This window comes from Engystomops pustulosus, chromosome 9 (genome assembly GCF_040894005.1).
Source record: "Engystomops pustulosus chromosome 9, aEngPut4.maternal, whole genome shotgun sequence".
Lineage (NCBI taxonomy): Eukaryota > Metazoa > Chordata > Amphibia > Anura > Leptodactylidae > Engystomops > Engystomops pustulosus.
Window position 1 is genome coordinate 11,741,991 of NC_092419.1, and position 23,071 is coordinate 11,765,061.

Genomic DNA, 23,071 nt, shown 5'->3' on the forward strand with positions numbered 1-23,071 from the left:
TGATGGGTTAATGGGGTAAAATCTAGTTACATGTTACACTACTGTGACGGATCACTAGCGGAGCCCGGTTCTCGTCATAGCGAATCCTTCTTGTATACAGAACATGCTCCGGTCAGCAAAACCAAAAACTGCCACCAACTAAACAAAATAAAATGTGCATTGTCTTTCAGTTATATTACTACATACGTGGCATAATTTTGAAGCAAGTTTGACACACGACGATATATAGAACTTAAACCCAATTACTGTAGTACCGTGCACAGTGACAACTTGGAGGTCAGATTATGTTCTAGTCACACAGTAAATGCATTTTCCAAGAATGGCAATATAGGAAAACTTTATCGGGTCGGAATCTGAGGTTGACAGGTATTGAGATGATTTTTGTATTGATAGGAAATAATTAGTATGTTGCAGGTTATTAGTAATTAATAAGAAAGTTACTCCGAGGGTTAAACACCAAGTAAGAAACGCCAGTAGTAGCAGCAGCAGCAGCTCACCTTCTGAGCACCAGAGAAAGCGTGGTAGAAGCAGGAAACGTAGGTCATTATGGCCTTCTCATCAGGCCTGAGAGTGCCCACAATATCTGTGCAAAGAGGAAAGAAAAGGACAAGTGGCCAGGTGAGGAGGTGGTGCAGGACCAGCCAGGAGCCGGGCTATGGGCTTCCTGTCCCAGATCTGCACCTCTCTGCCCTCTTCTCTGTGCCAGGAATGAAGAGCCGGGAGTAGTTCCTTATTCCCCTAAGAGTGCAGTCACCCTTCTACATCCGAGCTACAAGATTCCTGACACAAGATGACAACATGCCGCGCGACTGCGAGAAAAGCACATGAGGCATGCAGAAGAGAGAAAGCGCAGGAGAGGAGACAGGTGGGGGCGCTGTGGTCGCCCCAAACACTACCTTCTGGGCTCCAGAGAAGGCGTGGTAGAAAGAGGACACGTATGTCATGATAGCCTTCTCATCGGGACGAGCAGTGTTGACTATGTCTGTGAACGAAGGAAATAAGTTGAAAAACCGTAAGGGGTGATTGGAAAGGGGCTTAGAGCTGCTAGAAGCTCACTAGCCTCCCATTATTGTGTAACAAAGTTTTATCAGATCCAAAAGGTTGGTTTCAAGTATGGACAGGAGTCCAAAACACCAGAAAAAAAAAAATCTGCAATAACAATTCATCATCAAGACACAGCTTGAGGGTCCCATACCTTCAGCGTCCAACATCTTGGGAATATCCAGATACTTCTCGGCCACCTCAAAGGCGTTGTTCAGGTTAGTGACTGGGTCATCCTAAGAGCAGAGAGTACAAGGTGCGTAAGAAGATGGACGATACGGTCATTCCAGGATTACTGGACAGAGACTGATCCTTTCTCACCTTCCTCAGTTTATCGTATTCTATAAGCTCCGGTCTGTGTCTGTGAATCAAGGCATTAAAGGCAAGGCCATCCTTCCAGCTGTAACAGGAGGGGAAACAGTCAGTCATCGAGACAGATTTAGTTACAGGGAAACTGTAGTAAAGTCTGTTATCTATGGGGATTAGGCTCTCAGACTCCCTAGTGCATAATCTCTCAGCTGCCCGTTTACAGTCTGAACATACGGGCGCTGTAGCTCCGACACATGGCACGCAACTAACTGCACTCAATCTTCTTACACTTGTATAGACACTGAGCAGAAGAGAAATGGTGACTAGGATACAGCACAAGGATTCATCACCTTGATGACCCGTGACGGATCTATACATCACAGTGATGTTAAGGATGTATGGAGAGGAATTAGACTGTGCCCTCTTCATATACAGTGCTGGCACCAATCACAGGTGTCAAAGGAAACCTACCGACAGAACTCTACCTATTCAGGTGTATCTGATAGTAGGTTCCCAATGCCCTTCTAAACCATAATCTGAGAATACTTTGTGCACCAAACAGTACACTACAGTATATCTTACTAATATGCCAATCTCTAGCAGAGGCTACTGGCACGTGGAATAGCCTCTCTGGGCAGACTAAGAAGAAGGGACAAGCAGGTGGGAGGGATTGCAGAGGCTACTGGGCATGGATTAACCTTTGCTCCCGCTGCCCGGAGAGGCTAGTCCCCGCCCCCATAGCCTCTGCTAGAAATTAGCATATTAGTTAGATAAGATGTATACTTGGAATAGCTAAATATAGATTCGGGTAAGCAGGTACCTACCATCAAATCTACCTTATTAGAAAGGTTTCTGATGGTAGATTTCCATCCGCCACGTTAGCTCAAATCACTGCAATCCTCTGAGACTCCTACGTCTGTCATTCAGTGAAACAGGCTACAGTCCATTTTATGAGCAGTGACGGGACAAGGGACATTTTTTGTTTGAAAAATTCATATTTCTATTAAATAGGATTAGTCTTTATGAGTGGAGCTAAAGCCAAGGACACTACTGGGAAAGGCATTTTCAGGTAAACGTTGTATGCACTGGGCTGAGTGTTCACATTTGACCTGCAGACCACACGGACACCATGACAATCCAATAAGGATGGAGAGGGCCAATATTCTGCAGAAAAGAGCCTGACCTGATGTGGAAGTTCTGTACATTGACATTCTTGTAAGGCGCAGTCTTCCTCTGACACCACAGCAATAATCCTTCCTTTGCAGAGGTTTCTGTGGAAAGAACAAAACGTTCAGCGGAAAAGGAAGATATTTGGATCATAATATTTGTAGATCGTAAAAGCACGCACCTTCTACAGAAATATCCTGAATGGCAAAGCGAAGGATAATGGTCCAGATCATTCCTAAAGTCATCTTTGTATTTCCATCCACAATTTCTGGAAGGAAGATAAAACATAAGCACTCCAAGCCGAACACTGACTGCACACGGGCTCAGGAGCTTGCAGCATTAACCCCCCACCAAGCAGTGACCATAGACTTATGAAAACGGTATCCTGTGCTGGATGTATGGAGGCCTGGGATATACTGAGGCTTTCTATAGCGCTACACATTGTCTTTAACCATTGCACTACCTTACAAAAGAAATATGTCAACATGTAAGCTAGCAGGGACAGCTGCAGTCACTGGACAGTTAAAAATCAATCTGCAGAGCTACAGAAAGCTGCAATGAAGACCAGGCCTAAAAACATAACACGTCCCCCTACCTTCAGCTCCAATGGAGACCAGCTTGACTCCTTTGCTTGCAATGAAGTCCAACGCTTTATTAACATTATTGATCTTATGGACTCTCATCTTTCCTCGCTCTGGTTTCGGAAGACGCTCCCCTGGGAAATAGAACAATGACAAGTCAGAAATTAGTTACCAGACACGTACACCCTCTAGTCTTTGGGCACTTTGCTAAAAACTCACCTGAAATAACTTCCAGGAGGAGCATGAGTTTTAGCCCATCTCTGAAATCCTCATCTATATTCTCTATCTGGGTGCCGGCCTTCCTCAGGTGGGAGTTACACCAAGCTGTGAATGTCTGTGGAGAGAAGAGACCGCTCCATTAATAGGACTGAAGGTATAAATGGAACAACATAGAGGCAGGTGACAAGTTTTTTGGCAATTTATAGATATACACATGACAATGAATATACTGGCACAAGAGGCAAAAACAAGAAACTATTCTTTGTACTCGGCTTTGGTGAATATGGATGAGATGACATGAAGCCTTGGCTGCTAGAAGTGAAGAAATAAATACAGAAATCCACTTATCAAAGTGTCTACAAAATCGGCAGCACAGGGACATCTGTAGTGATGGTAACACTTCCATAGAGGTAATTAAAAACATTTAAAAGGCCAATAATTACACAGGAAATCCAAAATGACATTACATGTGACTATAGGACTCATATCAAGAGGATTTACATTAAAGAAAATCTACAATCAGGATCCATCATAATAACCCAGGGACATTACTCATAGCTCCAGGCCCCGTGACTGTGTTAATCCTCATATTTCTTATCCATGGCCTCCATCCTTCTAAAATCAACTTTTAAAATTAGGAGTCTGAAGTGCTTACGTTATATGCTGCAGCATCACAGGTTGTCACACTGTCTCTCCCCCTGCTCTGACAGCACGTCCCTACCTCTGCCTGATGCAACCTCCTGTACAGTGTAACAGCACAGAGGAGCTCAGGTAATGCCACCAAGAGCCATTCAGGCTCACCAGTATAATAATAAAAGTTGATTTTGGAAAGGAGGCGGCCATTGATAACAAATAGAAGATTACTCATAGATCCAGGCTCCGGGGCTGTAGTAATGTCCCTGGTTTATCATGATGGATTTTAATGGTAGATTTCCTCTAAGGATTTGGGCAGACTCTGATCAGTGGTGGTCTGAATGCGGAGACCCCAAATGATAAAGAGAACAGACCCCCTTAGTACAGAAAGACCAGGGGTCATGTTCTCACTACCAAAGTATCGACTGAAGTGGCAGGACATGAGCTCAACCTGCTGCCTCAATTAATGACATGGGACCTCGATGCTTGGGAACTGTGGGGTCCATCAGTCGGATCCCCTCCAAACAGACTCTTGTACCTTTCCCCGTGTATGGGTTGAGGGAATAACAAAACTTGGGAAACCCTTTTAAGGGTAGAAGCACGTGACTGTTCGGGCTGTCAAAGCTCTGTGTCTTCTGTTAGTGTGAACAAAGACTGAGCTGGTATAGAGATCGGGTCCATAACTGAGTAAAGAAATAATTTCAGAGTTCTTGCTGAATTCATTCTCTAGGATTCATCACATTTCGGCGGTGACAATGTATTCAATGTGGAGACGCTACATATCAGACCAAGAATATTTTATGCATTGTGCAGGCTTTTATTTGTTTGCATCCAGGGTTTTGGAGCCAGAATTTAGAAAACCTCAGTCTTGGGAGGCGACTAAGTCAGATCTTAAAGTTTCTATAACATCTTCCGCCTTGGCCTTTGGCATGGAGCTCCAGGTGGCAGACTCTGCCCTCACCACATGCCATAAAGGCTAATGTTGGCTTATAAGGAATGTCACATAGTGAACGGCTGGGTAAATTATTACACCAGGGCCTCAGCTCGGGGAATGAATGATTCACAATATGGGGCAAAGCAAAGATCTCTGAATTATTGCGTGACATGGAATAAGTGTCTCATGTCATGGCACCAACCAGGACATGCCAGCTGGGCAGCGCCTGGGGGTGTCTACCATCTCAGTAGGGGAATTAGGTGCCAGCCAAGAGACCTCCAATAAGACAGACATATTTCTGGGTCATTTCCTGGGGTCCCCACCCCCCTTATACACCAGACTGAGTCACATCTCCTGAAATAGGCGCACAATTATCTCACAGCTAAAGACAATGCATCCAGCTTAACCCCTGGCTGCCGGCTCACAGTGCACAAGATGCCACTTGCACTTTATTTTTATGTAGCACTAACAAGGCTGCGTCCTTAATACATTTTAATATGTTCTTTGTATTCACCTCTGCTGCCCTTTCCAAGTTTCACATTGCTGCAATTCGTTGGGTAAGGGAGGTGTGAATACCTTTCTAATTGCAAAATCTGAACAGGGAGGGTGTTGTGGAGTAGAAAGGGACGTTACGGGCAACACCCCTCAATATGGCGAGGGTGAGGACATGCCTGGATGCAGCACCTGTTGCAGCAGCGTCTTACTCATACCAGGCAGGCAGTGTAGAAGTTTCCATTGTACTCTTACAACACCCTGTCCCCTTCCCCGGGAGACCTGCCCAACGAGAGCACGCAAATTCTCTAATTCCTGACATTCTTGCACCTTCCAGGTCATAGTTTCACGAGTTGGATAGGGACGTCCTTGAGGAGGGGGCAGGTGAGGTGTAAGGAATGTGAACCGGCTGCAGTCACCAGCACTTCCCCCATCGCACACACCCTGTCCTCTCTATACAAGGACTTACCCTGCGCTCATTACCTCCTGCCACACCTAATGCAGTCACTTTTTGGCGCGCGCAACCCTCTGCGCTAATCTGCATCAACGTCACGGAGAAAACAAGGCTCGAGCTTATAGAGAGAAGAATGCAAATTCATAGTTTGCTCTGGAGTTACTGAATGAATTGTAGATAGAAAAATCACCAGGCATGGGTAGTTATAGAAATTAAAGTGTTATTCTTCGCTGTGGGTCAAAACGAGTCCTGCAAAGAACTTTGCATAAGCAATTTCTTCAGATAGGCCTAGTCAGGCAGTGTACAGCTGCCAAGCTGATGTGTACCAGTCAATCCTAACATGTATTCTGTATGTGGTCTTATGTCACCATGAATACACATGGGAGATGGGATAGAATAGCTGTGCATGAGTAAAGGGCCAACAGCTGTAGACATTGCATATGTCTAATGATAAGGGTCAGCGCCTGGGGTTGTACAGCTGGCTGTAAGGACCTCCTAGAAGAGCCCCATTAAAAGGTCTTACTATACACTAATCGCTTATCAAGAGATTCAGCCCCAATTCTAATAACCCACCCCAGCCAGGGATCATGTATACATCACGCCGTGCATCACCCCAGAACGTAGGTCGCGCACACACACGAGGGAATAGACCCATGTGTGGTCCGGAGGAGATTTACACACGTCTCTAAAGCGCTGTAAGGTTTATTGTGCACTGGAGGAGCCGCCAATACCCTTCTGTAGGGACGTCCTAGGAGGAGTCAGGAAAAAAAATGGGAATGAATTTCCGATGTTTTATTCCTAATTGGTGAACTGGGTGTACGGAGTTCTGCACAAAAACTGAATATAGGAACATTTATGACATTTTGTTACAACATAGGGGAAAGAAGGGACCTTTGAACAGGAGAGGTTTATAGAATAAGTAAATGGATCATTTCCATACAGGTCATTGCATTCTGGGGACCACTTGTCTCTAGATTACCCAATACATAAGTATACTGATTACATTGATTACATTATATAGCAAATTGATAGTAACCAATGAAGGACGTTTGGGGCGTGTTCACATGTATAGAAACAAGTTTCAAGAGCAAAATGCACGTCCTAAATATCTTCCTGCCCCCAAATACCCAGAATACAATTTTACATCGCAACAAACTTGCAGCTGATAAGGATGAATGACAATGAAACAAAGTGGTTCGATTCAAGTCTGCAAGAAGAGGCAATTAGTTTTAGTAAACTTTTAATAAACTTGATAACCGGCACAAACCGTCTCTGGGGTCCTGGCGTTTACTGAGCCGGTACCAGGTAAACATTGGATCAGCACACAAGGATGGGGCCAGCTGTTCCCCACCCTCCTGCCTGGGGCGATCCAGCGTGGCTGGCATTAGCTCAGCCCGGAGGAATGTGGCACAGGCAAGTCGTGAAATCTTTCATTCATCTGAACAAGGAGGGGGGTGAAAGATTCCCATGAATGTGGCATCAAAGCCTCTGCTTGTAAATCTGAATCCACTAGTGATGTGTGCGCTTTCTTGCTGGACAAACAGTTGCATTTTGTTGGGGAGGGGGTGGTCGGGGAGAATGGGGCACTGACATATTCCATAGTCATGTTTATCAATGGGAGAAAGACCTCCTAAAGCATCGGGCAGCATAATAAGATGCAAGCTCTTTTGCATTTGAAGTTGCAATTCAACCCTTTATTTTACAAGGGAAACCACCAAGCGGCTTCCTGGACTCTAATAAAATCCACAGCAGAGCGAGGTGCGGCAGGAAGCCCGGGCACCAGTCATAAAAGTCCTGCTCCGTCCCTAAACTTTGTAAGCACCTTATCATTCGGGAAGGTAGGGGCAGGCAGGAAGGCAGAGAGTTCACGGCAGTGAAGTAAGTAGCTCCACAGAGGACGAAACATCATGAAACCTTCAATAATGATCAGTTTTTTTGGGAAAAATAACAAGAACACAGAAGCAGAAACAAGTTTTCCCTGAGAATGATGTAGTGTTTCCTGACCGGGACGGCATCCAGCAAAACACACACATCAAGACATAATCAAGCGACATCAGGAATGTTAACCACATAGGACAGGAAGGTCAGGAATGTGTGGGGACAGCGCTGGATTCACAGCGGCAATAGCTACCCCCCCCTACATATATGTATAACCCCCTCCCTCCCAATACAATGGGGAAGTGGTCGCAGTCATGTCTGCAGACGGCCTAAGAGGTGTTGAAATGAAGCCGTATTCGCAGGACACACATACGAGCCTCTCCCCGGCCCAGCAGACAAATATTTCCTGCCGCTGAGCGTTTCCGCTGGATCGCGCTCACGGTTAGCAAACCCTGACAAATCTTTTCTGGCCAAGACACTTGTAAATTCCATATTGGACTGAAAAACGAGAGGCAGATTTTTGCATTACGGGAACATGAGGGATTACCACGAGCCGACGGAAACTATGCATCAAATGTATACTCGGCTCTTGTAAAATGTAAACGCTAATGCACAGGGACACGTCATAGGCACGCCAAGCCTGTCCTGCTGGTGACATCTGAGGAATGCTATATAGAAACATTACAGGAGGAGAAGCGGGGGCGAGGGGTGTCATAGAATATAGTTCTGGAAGAGCAAGACTATCCATCATGTACCATTAGAGGCCATTGTTCAAGTAATGACAAAGCACTGACAATTACCAAGGTCCAATCTGCAAATTTGCTACCTGCTAATGTTATGGAGGTATTACACAAAAACCAGTGACAAATGATTACCATCTCACACCAATTCTGCTAAAAAGTCTCTAGGTGGAAAGGAGCAGTTAACAGGAAATCGTGGGCGCCAACGCCTGTGTAATACTACCCCGAGGGAAGGCCTGGATTGTCTAATATGCACTATACGACTCCGTCAATTTTGATAAATGTCCCCCAATGAATGGGAGACAACCACCCTTTTTATTTTTCACATAGATGTCCACATGTGCAATTACTGTCATGAGGAATATACCACATACATTTAATCTTCTGTAATTCAGGATTAAGAGTGTACCCAGACATTGCTTTCAGCTCTGGTTATAGTACGCAGATCTCCAGGTAGTTCTTGAGTCGTTGGTACAAGGCTGGAAGTAACTGGAGTTGATATTTCCAAAATTTCGGAAAGAGACAAGTTTTTTTTCATGTGACCAGAGAAAACTCATACAGGGCGATTTGGACACCAACACCCAGGTCCATAAAGACCCATTGGTGGTTTGGTGTCACATATCAACCTGACATGCTCCCTTTAAGACAACTGCAGTAATCATGGCTGTAGGGTGCTATATGGGGAGGGGGGGGGGAATATAGCAGTAGTCGGATGGCTATGCTTTAATGAGATGTCAGTATAGAATATGACTTGCAATGTCGTCAGTCGCTAGCATCTACCTATCCAATCCATCCAGAGTTGGAAGAGATGAGTGGAGCACATATTGGAATATATGACAAACCCTATCCTATCCTTTCCTCCCTGCAAAGTAAAGTGATCAGAGAGTTTGGCTGATGCAAGTCGGGACATATATGGGGCAGTACAACCTAACCCTACCTTTTACACACAGGATAACAGATGGATCCTGCTACAGAGCTGTACAGTCGTGTGACAGGGTGCTCTACAGAAGTCAATATACAAAGTAGTAGCGGACAGAAAACCTGCACCGACTATCAGGGTCCTGGTGTAAGAGTATAATCAGCTATTACACTGCAAAGACTGTATGAAAAACACTTCTAGAAACCAAAAATAATAAAGAGATGGATGAGGCTGCAAGACCATACATTAACAGGAACTGAGGCGCCTATACTGGAGGCTTCTGTGGTTTTCACACTTATAAATACTTCAGTTTGTAGTCATCCTATATAAGCACAGCCCCATCACAGCTATAATATACCAAAAAAAAAATGCTTGTTTTTTTTAAAATTTGAATTTGTAAGTTAAAAACCAAAATAAAGTATTTAGTGGATACATTGCATACAATTTATTACTCCCTGCTCTGTCACGGCTTTCAATCCTTTTGGCATCTTGAGGACATGAATACAGCAGAGGAGAAATTTGCTAAATTATTTTAGCTTCCCTCCAGGCTCCTCTGAACAGGAAAAATTACAGGGCCCAGAGCAGGAGCTCCAATGGATAATCCAGCCCTGTCCATAACTTCTCGCTTCTGTAGTCCCGTATAGCCAAGGATGTAGCACATCCAGGGTAGTCTGGGACTGCAGGAGGCGGCCATAGTGTACTCTGGGCACACAGAGGTCTCTTAGTGCCACCTCTGGTGTATTGGGACATATGGGATCATAGAGCTGTGAGGGAGAGTACATCACAGACACCACAGGAGTGGACAGACACAGGCCCAGCCATCTGCTCAGCATCCACTGCCCCCCCCCCCCCCGCACTCAGGACATAGAAAGGCTGCGGACTGTGGACCGGAGACCCAGCAGAAGAAGTCTATGTAGTGTGCAGGTCGCAGACACCTTTTATAGGTTCATGCATACAGTTACAAGCTCTCACAATGGCTTCTCAAACTGGTTTGGCAGTAGAAAAGCATTGCACAAATCGGTCTGCAAGAACTTCCGGCTTAAACTAGGAAAACTAGTATATCAACTGGGAGTGTAGGATAGCAGGGGGAGGTCTGGGGGTAGCAGTACAGCAAAAAAAAAAAAAAAAAAAAAAAAAAAAACAACATGGTTATTGGGGAAAAAAGCAACAACATCCATCATGATGGAACCAGTATGGGAGGAGGGGAAAGGAGTAGCTTCAGGGGGTTATATAACACACTAGAGCAGTGATGGGCAACCTTTTGAGCTTGGCGTGTCAAAATTCGCCAAAAAACCGAGCATAACTTGGGTGGTGTGTCACCTTGACAAAAAAAACCATCATTTTGTGATATTTATAGTTTAAATAACAAATATGTATATTATTTAACTTCTAGACCAGTGGTGGCGAACCTATGGCACGGGTGCCAGATGTGGCATTCAGAGCCCTCTCTATGGGCACCCGCACCATCACCCCACTGCAGACTTCGCCAGACAGGACTCAAGGCCTGTTCCAGGCAGCCCAGGACTCTAGAAGGAAGCTACTATGATAATCAAAGCTTTTTCTCCTTCTTTCTACGGTATTGGTGTCCTCAGGTGCCTATTCAATCTAAACATGTGACAGAGCAGGGAGTTGTTTAAATTGTCGCATCGGCACTTTGTGAAAAATATGTGGGTTTTGTAGTTTGGGTACTCGGCGTCGAAAAGGATTGCTATCACTGTTCTAGGGTACTTTACCCTAGGAATGTGTGATTGATACTACCATATGTTGCCATACTACAGTATGGCAGCATATGGGGATTTTCCACATCTATTACTATGTGCAATTTTCACATTGTAATCGGTTACAATCAGACAAGTGTGGAAATGCTTAGTAACCTGCAAACTTTCAGTCATGAAAGTTCATAAGTTATAGCAAAGGAGCAGGTGCCGCTGTCAGCATTTTCTTCATGCCCTCTTGGCATGGAGAAGGTGTGAGGAGCAAAATAATCGCAACGTCTGGCGATTTGCAAGGCGTTGAGATTATTTCAGGGCTTGTACGTTACAAAACTGACACACAAGCCCTGATAAATGTCTTCTATCATACAGTCACTGACCTTACTCACTGTATGATGGGAGTGGTTGTCCTCCCTGGTCTCTGCTGTGGAGCTGGTCAGTGTAGAGGTGGCAGCTTCTGGGACATCACACAAGGCAGCATCAGCAATGTGGCCTCTGACTGAGCTGTGGAGGGGTAGGGTGGCAGCAATAAGGAGCAACAGAGGAGTCTCCATGTGTTTATGGCCGGGTCACCTCTCCTGCTGTGCCCCGTGATGACACCCGAGGCACAGCTCACACAGGGGGAGGAAAAGGAGGGGGAACAACTACTAGCTGCAGAAGAGTCTCCTATGGTGCCCTGCTGATACCTGGAGACAGGAGGCACAGCTCACACAGGGGGGTGGGGAGGAGGAGGAGGGAGTGCTGGGAGCTCAGTGCAATCTCTCAGCCTCCCGCTACTGCAATGTGTACGATGAAACTTACAGTAACTCTCTGGCGGCCGCGTGTCAGTGAAAAGGGCTACGCGTGTCAGCACTGACACGCGTGTCATAGGTTCGCCATCACTGCACTAGAGCTTTTGGTTAGCAGGGAGACAAGCGACCACCAGGGCCAGGGCTTCCTTCTGCCTCCATGATTGTATGACATGTACGGTGGGCAGGAAAAAAAAAGCAGCTATATATATCTTGAGGAATAGTATATGACAGAGTGATTAAACAGGCAAGTCACTTTAGTTTGGGTTCACTTTAAAAGGGGTCGTATCAAGTTTTTATGTGATCCTCTAGCCACAGAGATAACACTGATGGCACTTCTGTACTACTGAAAGAAGCAGCAGGACACATGTGCAACCTGTCCATCCACTCATTAGCGAGAACAGGACCCCCATCATCCTGATCCCTCATGATTGGGGGTCTAAGTAGTCAGACCCACAGATCTGCTGTTATCCCCCTATATCCTGTGAGCATAGAAAATGCAAACTCAGTGCAACTCTTTCAAAGAGAACAACATTGGAGAAGACTTCTGCAGTGGAGCAAGGCATTACAAAGCCCCGTACCAATGAATAGTCATGTCTTGTCCTCCAGAGCAGAAACCACTGTTATTGGTACTGCTTTTATAGCACCAACATATCCTGCAGCATAATCACCATTTCCATCTGTCCCCAGTAGGACTGAATGAGGAAACAATCTCCAGATTTTGACCCGGGGTCAGAGTGCTAATAGATATCAGCGCTAACCACTAAGCTGCGATATAGTGGTGAAAAGATAAGCTAATCAGTGAGGGACCAACTCAAATCATGAACATAGACCCCTAGAGATCCAGAAAACAGGGGATCCAGCAGTAAGACCCTCACCAATCAGCTTATTGCATGCCTTATTTTGTGAATAGGAAGTAACGTGTAAACTTGGTGCAACCCCTCAGAAATATACTAATAGTTTGGCAATTTGAGAGCCTACAAAATAATCTATGCACATACATAGATGCTCTCCAGAGGTTGTATGGAAGCAGATAAGGCATGCATTCTCCAGTACTGGTTTCCTTTAGCAATATAGCCGATATCTATTCCATTTATCTGCAGTGTTTCGCTTCCATCCCTCTTTGAAGGCGCTTGGACAAGTATCAGGTCGCTTTTTATGTTTACAATTGACCCTAAGCAGGCAACAATGTAAGCAAAATGTTATTAGAGTGTTCTACAAAGTAAAGAAAATGTCTGGAGAGTAAGACAGACCCCAGGTCTAAACATAGGGTTTGTCCTACTGCTGCACCTTTAATGAAATGCATCTACATCCCCCATGGTTCATCCATCTCCTTACAATGTTCATCCAACTCTACCTCGTTCATGAAGGTAATTCAGTAACAGCGAAGTTACTGGACTTTCACCCCTGTATAATAAGCAGGGACTCTCTTCCAGGTCATGTTTGGGGATGAGTATCACAGACCCTCCACCAGGCAGCACATTCATAGGCTTGCGGTGGATTCTCTGCTTTTAATTATGTCAGAAGTGAAACTTTTTACACTTAAATGCAAGAGCTGCTTTTCATTCTCACATTAAAAGTAGGTTTAATCAGTGGGAAACATAATTTCTCGCAAGTTGATAAGCGAGGGCTTGGCCCATCATGAAACGGGACCCCCAGTAATCCGGAGAACAGGGGGGCTCTGCTTTCACCAACTGATAGTGGGACGTATCTCTGGCGCTCTCGTAACTATTAGTATTGGTGGGGGTGCTGTTCTCATGATTGTGGCGGGTACAGGCAGTCAGGCTTTCAACGACCACCTTGCAATTCTCTATCCCCATATAAACCTTGCACAACCCCTTTAAGGCTCCAAATTAGCTATAGACATGTCGGAAGCAATCTTATACAAAACCAGAAAGTATACAGTACGTTTATGATTAAATGCCAAAAAAACCCGCTCAATTTACTTTTACTGATAGATACCTGTAGTAATGACCCAACTTCATTCGCCCATGACAGCCCATCCATCACCAGTCCCTTGGTGTGAGGTCATTATAGACACTATATCAGACTGGATTGTAAAAAATGAGCATCAGTGATTCATCATGAAATGAAGTATACGACAATATGTGCCATTTTGCATTTGAGGGCATATATAGTCTAAAAATTTCCTTAAAAGTTTGTGCAGATGTAACTTGTCTAGCCCCAGCACAGACTATCCTGCTCTAATCTTTTGGGATTTCATGTATAACAATCCTATTTAAAACTACAGAAATTCCAGAGCCGCTAAGTTTAGGCAATGCCGACTGCGGGCACTCAAGATTTGCCATATTTGGGGCTGCAGCAGGGGAGATTTTTTAGAGATATTTGTGACTCTTGTGTGTTAGTGGCAGGTTCAAAAGTAACATTAATCCTGAAAGAGTGATGCACGGGATCACACACGTGTGTGAGAATAATGGGGGGGGGGCAGCCGGGACGGGGGCAGTGTGAGAAAGAATTTCCTCATCCTAAAATTCAAAAGTTTGCAAATGCCTAATAAGGATGAAGAATGAGGAGAATTCCCATAGCTTGATCCTACTGGACAAATCCTATTAAGCAGCTGCTCCAGGAAATGTGAGCAAGGAGGGCAGTATCTGTAGGAAACAGGAGTCACTTGCAGCCCAAACATGGCTGAGGATGCGCTCTCTCTCACTGACTTACAATGCGACTTAGACGCCTTCCGGTCTGACCTTTCATGTGAGCAGCTAGGACCACTAGGACATTGCTGAAACCCGGGGTGTGACAGGTGCAGCACTTACATAAAACCCTGTATACCAGTCTGATCTTTACATTATTCTAAAGAGGACATGCCGGGGCGATTGGCGACACTAAACCGATAACAAGTCCTTTAGGGACACTGAAAAACAGGTCCATTTCGCCCGGTTTTATTTCTTTTACAGCGTCATGAACAAACAAACTTTATACTTTACCTAGAGAGGAGTTCAATTTGAGTAAATCAGACTAATCTCTGCTATATTGCTCCAAAGAAACACCAATACACCCCCTATTTATTGTGCCATACCTATGGCATATGCGCAGTGATACCATGGTATATCATGAAAGCTTTAATAAAGCATTAACAGGTACAGAAGCTCCAGACCAAGGAGAACAAAACGTTTTTTGCATTACAGACCCAGATACGTATTTTAGACCCTAAACGACCGTTCCATAAGGATCTGTGGGTTGTTTAGCGTCCTAAATTGCCCCAAAAAGTTGCCAGCGGAAAAGAAAAAAAAAAAACATTTATAGACAGACACAAATATGTTACAAGCCCCATAAATAATCACAACTAGCTGTAGTGAGTTCAAGTATAAATAATTCAGTGTGTATTAAATTGAATAGGGTGAAGAAATGAAGCTTTGCTGAAGGACTGAGATAACTGCATTAGAAAAACTGAAGTAGTTTTAATTTTACGGGAAGGATAAGTAAAATAGACTTATTTGACCTGCAAAACTGACCTGCAGTTTTGGTAACAATCCCTCTCTCAGATATCCAAAATGTAAAGAAAAATGTCATAATATGCATGAAAGACATTCAAAAGTCACATTTATCATCTCCTGAAGTCTTTCTATAAAAGGTGATCAGATACTCGTTTGACAAACTTCTATGTGTCATATACAATTCAAGACTGACACGTACGGTTATTATGTACCGAGCCGGCCAAGGAATGTTTGGTTATGAAAAAAAAAAAAAAAATTGGCAAGCAACAGGCTGCTGACAGGGGCCCTTGAAAGCAATCAGTGTGTTTATCTGAGACTTAAAGCAAGGAAGCTCTGACTTCCGGATCTCACGCAGCCCCTATGAGACAGGATAGGGAGGGGGTGCAAGGGGTTGCATTTGCATGATTACTAAAGGACAAGACAAAGGCCGCACATCTCACTAGCCAATAGACTAGAACTGAACAAGGCCACCTATGTGATTTGCATTGCAAAAGTGCTCTGTACACGGAGTGGGCGAATATCCTAGAGATCGTGTGTTTACCGAGTAGTTCTCCGGTGCCAGTGTTTGCATCACCTTCTCAACTAGATCAGGACTGTTACCACCCTGGGAGCAGATCCCAAGCCCTACCCTATAAACAGGTCTGTTCCACGTGAGAAGTCATCCACAAACCGAAATGTCTGCAAGTCTAGGCCTGCACCAACTCCATAAATACAGGCGCTGGCTCCATGCACAATATATGACAACAGTCTGCCGGTCAGGAGATAAGCGCATGCGAGGGGACAGCACTTTATGATTGTGCTGACTGCTTCTGGCACTTTTACTGCAGTCACTTTCTATTACTCCCTGAGATGTGATGCAGAACACAGTCCAGGGGAGGTGCACAGCCTGGAGTTACTTCCCACTCCCCCAAATCTTACACTAATTGGACTGTACTGAAAGCCGCCAAGTGCACACAAAGCTCCTTTACTCCATGCTGGCACAATCCTGCTTTTATTACACATTCCAACTTCCCAACATTAACACTGGAAAAAAAAAAAAAAAAAGTACACGTCCCAATTATGGCACAAGTTAGGACACAGAACTTTTTAGATGTCAGGGCAAGTCATGCAAACTCAATTGCCTACACAGGATGTTGGGTCATTTGAAGACATTGTCCTCCCCCGATGCAAAAGTCACTTGTGGTCCCTGATGTAGGAGGAATATGTAGACGGATTTAACGAGAGTTCACTTTGGGAGGTTGAATGGTGACTAAATGATGGAAATGCTCCTTGCAGTTATGACTGAATTGCATTTGTAACCAAAATTTTAACATCCAAATTAGCAACTTATACAGGACAATCTAAACACATTAGAAATCTAATTTCCATCTAAAATCCATCAAGATAAACCAGAGACGTTTCTCATAGATCCAGGAAACCCTGAGTAAACTTCTTATATGTGTTATCCATGGCATTGTTCCATCAACTTTTAAAATTATGCTAATGATCCTGGGTTTTTTTTTTTACTAGAGTCCCTCCATGCTGTAAAACAGAGGGGGGGGCTCTGGTAACACCCCCAGGAGCCCTTCAGGCTCAGTAGTATAAGCTTAAAGGTTGATTTTCAAAGGAAGGAGGCCATGGATAACAAATATAAGAAGATTACCACAGTCCTGGTGCCTGGACTTATGAGTATGTGCTTCATTTTGATGGTAGAGAAGACACACACCAAAGCCAATTCATTGAATAATGCATGGTGCATGGTCAGAAGAGAGGAGCAGGACTCATTGACATTGTATTCCTAGAACCTTGCTAGAGTCCTGCTCCTCCCCACACAAGGTTTAATTCAATGAATCAGCTGTTCCTTTAAAAGGATTATTTTTAACACTTGGAAGTGGGGTATAGCACAACTTTTTCCACCTACAAATGGCCATTGAGTGCACCATTGGCCTCAGCTTATACATTGCATTAAGATGTGACTCCTGGGGAGGACGACCTCAAGAGGAGTGTTAATTGATTATGGTTATACAGAAGCAGAATGTTTTTTCCAAAAGTTAGAAAATCCACCTTTATTGGGTATAAAATAAAAAAGTTGACATGGGGGTCTACATCAGACACAGGTGTAGATCTCATATAATTTCCCAGGGAAGCAGGCAACAAGCATATGACTACATAAGCCAACCAGAACGTGGCCTGCAGGGTTATTAGAGGAGTCCTGCAACAAACAGGAGTCATTATTCAATCATAGCAGTATACTAGGTAATGGCGGAGGCTACCACAACGTCCTGTGCGAGAGAAGCAGCAGCATAAAGCCATGTCTGGCAGCATAGTGAGAGCTTTATGGTCCTGTTTTACCACAGACACATTCTGCTCATTCTTGTCTCAGGACAGACTTGTGGAACTAGGCAGATCTGCCTTAAAGAAGGTGTGAGCGACAACTATACACAGGGCCAAATGTGAGGAAAGAACAAGTCACACTACCTGTCTCACAAGGGGAGAGGCCTGAGAACACTGACATGTCCTTACTTGGTAAAGAAGCCCGGACGGCTTTGAGAAAGCAGAATCCACCCCTATTTTATATGCAGAAACCATTGCATATTCACAGACACGACCAATAAGAGGCCGCAACATAATATCAGCACAGTCTGGAGCTTCTATATACAATGTATAAGTGGTGTACAACACCTGCAGACTATCAAACCTTAACTGGACAGGTCCTTCAGGCAATGAAGGATTTGCATGATATACAATGTGTACTGGATGCCCCTGTATGGAAATACTGCAGCCAAGTCCATAGAGTTATTGAAGTACAAGGTCACAAAGAATAGTTTTACATTCTATTAATCATTATTACAGGTGTAACATGGGCCACATAATGTTAATAGAAAGCTTTCAAAATCCCTCATGTTAAACCAGGCAGTGTAACTGGTAATCTTGTAATATTTGTTATCCATGGCCTCCTTCTTGGCCTTAATTACCAAAACCCCTCTGTACTGTAGCTCCACAAACTGTTACAATGTGCAGGAAGTGCTGAGAGAGCAAAGGGGTAGAGAGTGTAACGGTCTGTGAAGCTACATACAACACTGAGGGACTCTGGAAATACCCCAGAGCCCTTCTGTTCCTTTAGCATAACTTTACAAGTTGATTTTTTAGAAGAAAGGAGGCCACGGATAACAAAAATAAGAATATTATCAGAGTTTTGGCACCTGAATCTATGAGTCAGTGCCACCTCCTGATGGATTTTGATTGTAGAATTTCATTTATTGTACCTGCAAAGTTTTCAATCAGGACTTATATTTATTTATTTTTTTTATTGGGTGGTCGCCTTAAAAATGTTTTGGTGATATAAAACCCAAACAAACACATTCCTCCATTGCAAATTGGAAACCGCCTAATCTCAATTTGTGTGAGACAGGAAGCCATCTTTCCTAGGATGTAAAGAGAGAAGCGGCAGGGCGAGGGAGGGAGGGACGCCGCCGCGTACATTTTGATTTTATTAAAAGTTTCTGTATATGGGAACATCAAAGTGCAGCAGGTTTTATGACCCACATAAGCCAATGTATACACAAAACTCCCCTATAAATATTGCTAGCGGGGTCTGACATCATACAGTGTTAAATAGGGGTCTGCCCTTCCTCAGCTATAAATAAATGGGACTGAAAACACTGACTCAGGTCTCAGGGCATTTTATACATGAAGGGGAAAATAAGAAGCGTCAGACATGCAATATATAAGAGTCACATGTGAGAATGAAGAAGCCGCTGGATCTTGATCCCCTACCCGCCACACCCTGGAATGAGCATGCATTGTGTACTAGCACTACATACAGCCCTTGCCACTGCACCCAGCCTCGGGCACTCTCTCCCTGCCCCCCCCCCCCCCCCGCCTCTAAAAGGGATTAAGCACATTTTATAGCCTTTGCAGGACCACAGTTTTACTTGCTCCCTCCATACAAAATAGGGAGAAGGTCAGTAAAGTAAACACAATCAAGTTTCTAAATTTCCTCTTGCAAAACGGCTGCCTGGAAGTGGTGCCCACACAGCGAAAGGAGGACTGTGGTAATGCTTTACAAGAAAACATACAGCATAGGTACAGAGGTTATACCAAACATGGAAATCTTACTTTTCTCAGCGTTAACCACCAAGAAATATGTAATTGCTGGGTGCAGACAGGCACGATCCCAACAATAGGACGCACTGGATAAGCCGGTCCTACCTGTCGCTATTCAATGAAAGGGCAGCAAAACCTGTTATTGGAATAACCTGTGCACATGACCCCATAATGGAAAAAAATGGAATGACCACTGGCACCCAAGATCCTGATGATGTAATTAGGTAGAGCTCCAAACTAAGATCCTACCTAGGTGCCTCATGGAGGTATTGCCACACACAAAGGGCGAGGCTGGTGAGACGTACAGACGTTACACTCCCATCCCTGCAATCACTGGCTGACCACATTTCCCACAGCTTGGCCGAGATACTGGTCATGGCTCGCAGACACAGATAATTAAGAATAACAATATTAAAGAAGTTACTATGAGGGCAAGTCAAGATTTCACAATACTGATAGGTAACTGAATCAAGAGCACAGACCTCTTCTCCACACACACCACGTGCTATTCTTCAACGTTATCAGTCACCAAAGTCATGCAGAAGAGTTACCTATAAGGAATTTTCAAGGCCTCTTCAAGCATTCAATGTTGCAGTCGAATTCGCAGCACCAAGGCTTCTCCGGTGATCCCCACAACATGTGATCACTGGAGGAACCACATGTTAAGGGGCCTCAGAAATGCAACAAGTGTATTTGTGATTTTTTTACTGAACCCATTTTGGCTTATGGACACATACAGATTCATTCAACCTAATGGATTAAGACCTAAAACGCTTCCATAAAATGAACTAGCAACACACGCTGCTTGTTCCCGAATGCAAGCTTTTAGGTCTAAATGAATTATACAGGCGGTCACCTACTTAAGGACACCCGACCCCTAGTTACAGACGGACCCCCTCTGCCCACTGTGACCTCTGGTGAAGCTCTCTGGATGTTACTATAGTCCCAGGCTGCAGTGATCAGCTGTAAGGTGTCTGTAATGAAGATTTATTGAGAATCCTTGGCCTCATTACAGCAAAAAATTTTGAAACTCCAATCGTCACATGGGCAATTGAGGTTACAATTATAAAATATACAGTTTCGACTTACATACAAATTCAACTTAAGAACAAACCTATGGAACCTATCCTGTACGTAACCCGGGGACTGCCTGTACTGCATAAACTGTGCTTGAATTGCGTTTCTAATTGCAATTCAAACTGCATAAAAGTAGGACTGAAAGGCAAATCCTGCAGCAAAGATACAAAATATCTAGAGAAAAGTTTGGAACGTACATTAGGGGAATTGAGCTAGCAAACAAAATGCTCGTCTCCTCTTTGTTTAGACGGATTTTTAGTGAAATTACATTGTGGTTAGCCAAGCATTTTATAAATGTGAAAGGATCAGCGAGGTTCAGAGAAAGATCCTGCTATGGGCTGGAGATTTAGCCATTATAGAAGCACAGACTGTTCAGCCAGAGATTGGGATGCCCACGTCCTCACATCATCCAGGTAATAGGTAATACCTGTTATATTCTTGTACAGGGCAGTATGGGTGCAAATTACTCATTGATCTGTGTAACTTCAGTAACTTTGGGTGCTGCCAAGTATACTTTTCCTGGAGAAGAATTATACCCAGAAATGTGTTGTGCTTTTAAGACTCCCAATAAAACCAACATTGATTATTGATTTCTTCACCATCCGTGTCCGCGCCAACCAATCAGATTGCCTTTTGATCCTTTACTGGAGATAAATGCAAACCTGCAATAACCTCATAACCATAGCCTGGTTATTAGCAGTCACTATTTTGTTTATATAAATGGTTGTCAGGAATCCCCTCATTACAGTGGTCTAAGCAGACCCCCGCTCCATCCTCCTGGCTCCAGGCTTCCCTATTAACACAATACAGCCTTGAAATGCATCTTGTGTTTCTTGGCTGGCACACATCCAGTCACAAGTTGGAGCAAACACCAATATTACACCCACAGCAATAACAGAAAGGAAAAAGCTGGTAGCAGCCAGGTTTGTGGGAGCAGGGACTGGAGGGGGGATGCTGAAGACGCTCTTTTATTTTCTCCCCTTCTCCTCTCCTGCAGCAGTCTGGGAGATGCTAATTATAGTGATAAGGCGGCCTGGGAGTTAGGATCCAGAATAGAAAATGGAAAAGCATCTTTACTGGCACAGTGTGGGGATCTGGTTTGTTGAAGTTTGGGAAAACAAGCAAAGGGCGCACACATTTTCTGCTTGGCTGTTTAAAAAAAAGTGCATAGCTGAGATTCCTGTCCAGCAACCCGAGGGAACGAACCAACAAAAACCACAGGAAAACTTGGACTTTAGCAGCTGTAAATGAAGCGCTGGTCTGAACACCTCTCAAGAAGAAGAAGAAAAAAAAAAAGTGGACTCCATAGAAGAGCACGATTGTCTGCAAGGGGAGGGCGCAGTTTTGTAGACTGCAAGCTTCTGAGGACACGGCGTCCTGTGTACACACCTAAGCCTGCTTCACAGATGTTCATGTTATTATAGCTGCCAATAGGAACTACACAAAAGACACATTATGAGCAAGCAACTTTCCAGCACGGTCTATTTTCAGGCTACTGGTTACCTCCCTAGGGTGGTATTCTGGGGAAACATGCTGCAATATGCCAGTGACTATGACAAGAGATTCCACAAAATGGGAATATCACCTCACCTGTGGAATTTGTGAGGTCCTATATTAAGAAAATCCTAGAAAGTCCAGGTATTAGGGACATAAATCAGATTTCAAGTAGAGATTGGGGATGGTGATGATACCTAAAGGCGGACAGATGTCACTCATTGGCATCTGTCAGATATGTACAGCTCGGATATATTCTATATTCCTCAGATGGGCACAGCAGAGCACATCACATCAAGTTGGAAAGTTTAGGTTTGCTACAGATGAATGAAATCCACTTTTGCTTTCTGTAGTAGATCATCCACATCTTTTAGTGATCTATTAGTTGTACTATAGGGCTTGTAGTATTAGATTGCATCCAGTGACTCATCTAATTAAGAGGCCATTATTGTGTTATAAATAAGGAGTCACGTAAGAGGCAGAGAAGGAAGAAGAAAAAAAAAAAAATCATGGCTGCACACAAGGCCAAAGCAAACACCGGGTAACAACTGATAGGCTGGGCAAGCATTAAAGGGAACCCGTCATTAGCAACAGGCCTAATAAACCACTCGAAGTATATTGTTAAACATTGTAATACCTTCTCGTTTTTCTTTCTTTCTTGGCTCAGTGTGGTGGAATCATCCAGATAATCAACTTTGAAGTGAGATGTACAGGCAGTCCCCGGGTTACGTACAAGATAGGGTCTGGAGGTTTGTTCTTAAGTTGAATTTGTATGTAAGTCGAAACTGTATATTTTATAATTGTAGTTCCAGACAAAAATTTTTCTTGCCCCAGTGACAATTGGAGTTTCAAAATTTTTTGCTGTAATTGGACCAAGGATTATCAATAAAGCTTCATTACAGACACCTTACAGCTGATTATTGTAGACTGGGACTATAATAAAGCATCCAGAGAGCTTCACCAGAGGTCACAGTGGGCAGAGGGGTCCGTCTGTAACTATGGGTCGTCTGTAAGTCGGGTGTCCTTAAGTAGGGGACCGCCTGTACATTGGTTGTATAAAGTCAAGGAGGCGGAGAGATCAAGTACCAA

The 23,071-nt window shown here is 44.1% G+C and overlaps 1 protein-coding gene across 4 annotated transcripts in view; it reads right to left on the reverse strand.

The window, feature by feature from the left end:
• ACTN4 (actinin alpha 4) overlaps positions 1-23,071 on the reverse strand; it is a 37,734-nt gene that overhangs the window by 9,646 nt on the left and 5,017 nt on the right. For 2 of the 4 annotated variants that reach the window (XM_072124916.1, XM_072124914.1), the window contains exons 2-8: positions 3,318-3,432; positions 3,113-3,232; positions 2,699-2,785; positions 2,534-2,621; positions 1,363-1,441; positions 1,196-1,277; positions 498-583 (exon numbers count right to left, since the gene is read on the reverse strand). In XM_072124916.1, coding sequence (XP_071981017.1) covers positions 498-583; positions 1,196-1,277; positions 1,363-1,441; positions 2,534-2,621; positions 2,699-2,785; positions 3,113-3,232; positions 3,318-3,432 — 657 coding nt within the window. Of the gene's footprint in view, positions 1-497; positions 584-896; positions 983-1,195; positions 1,278-1,362; positions 1,442-2,533; positions 2,622-2,698; positions 2,786-3,112; positions 3,233-3,317; positions 3,433-23,071 lie in introns of all 4 variants that reach the window. The other 2 variants (XM_072124915.1, XM_072124913.1) reach the window with 1 other exon arrangement.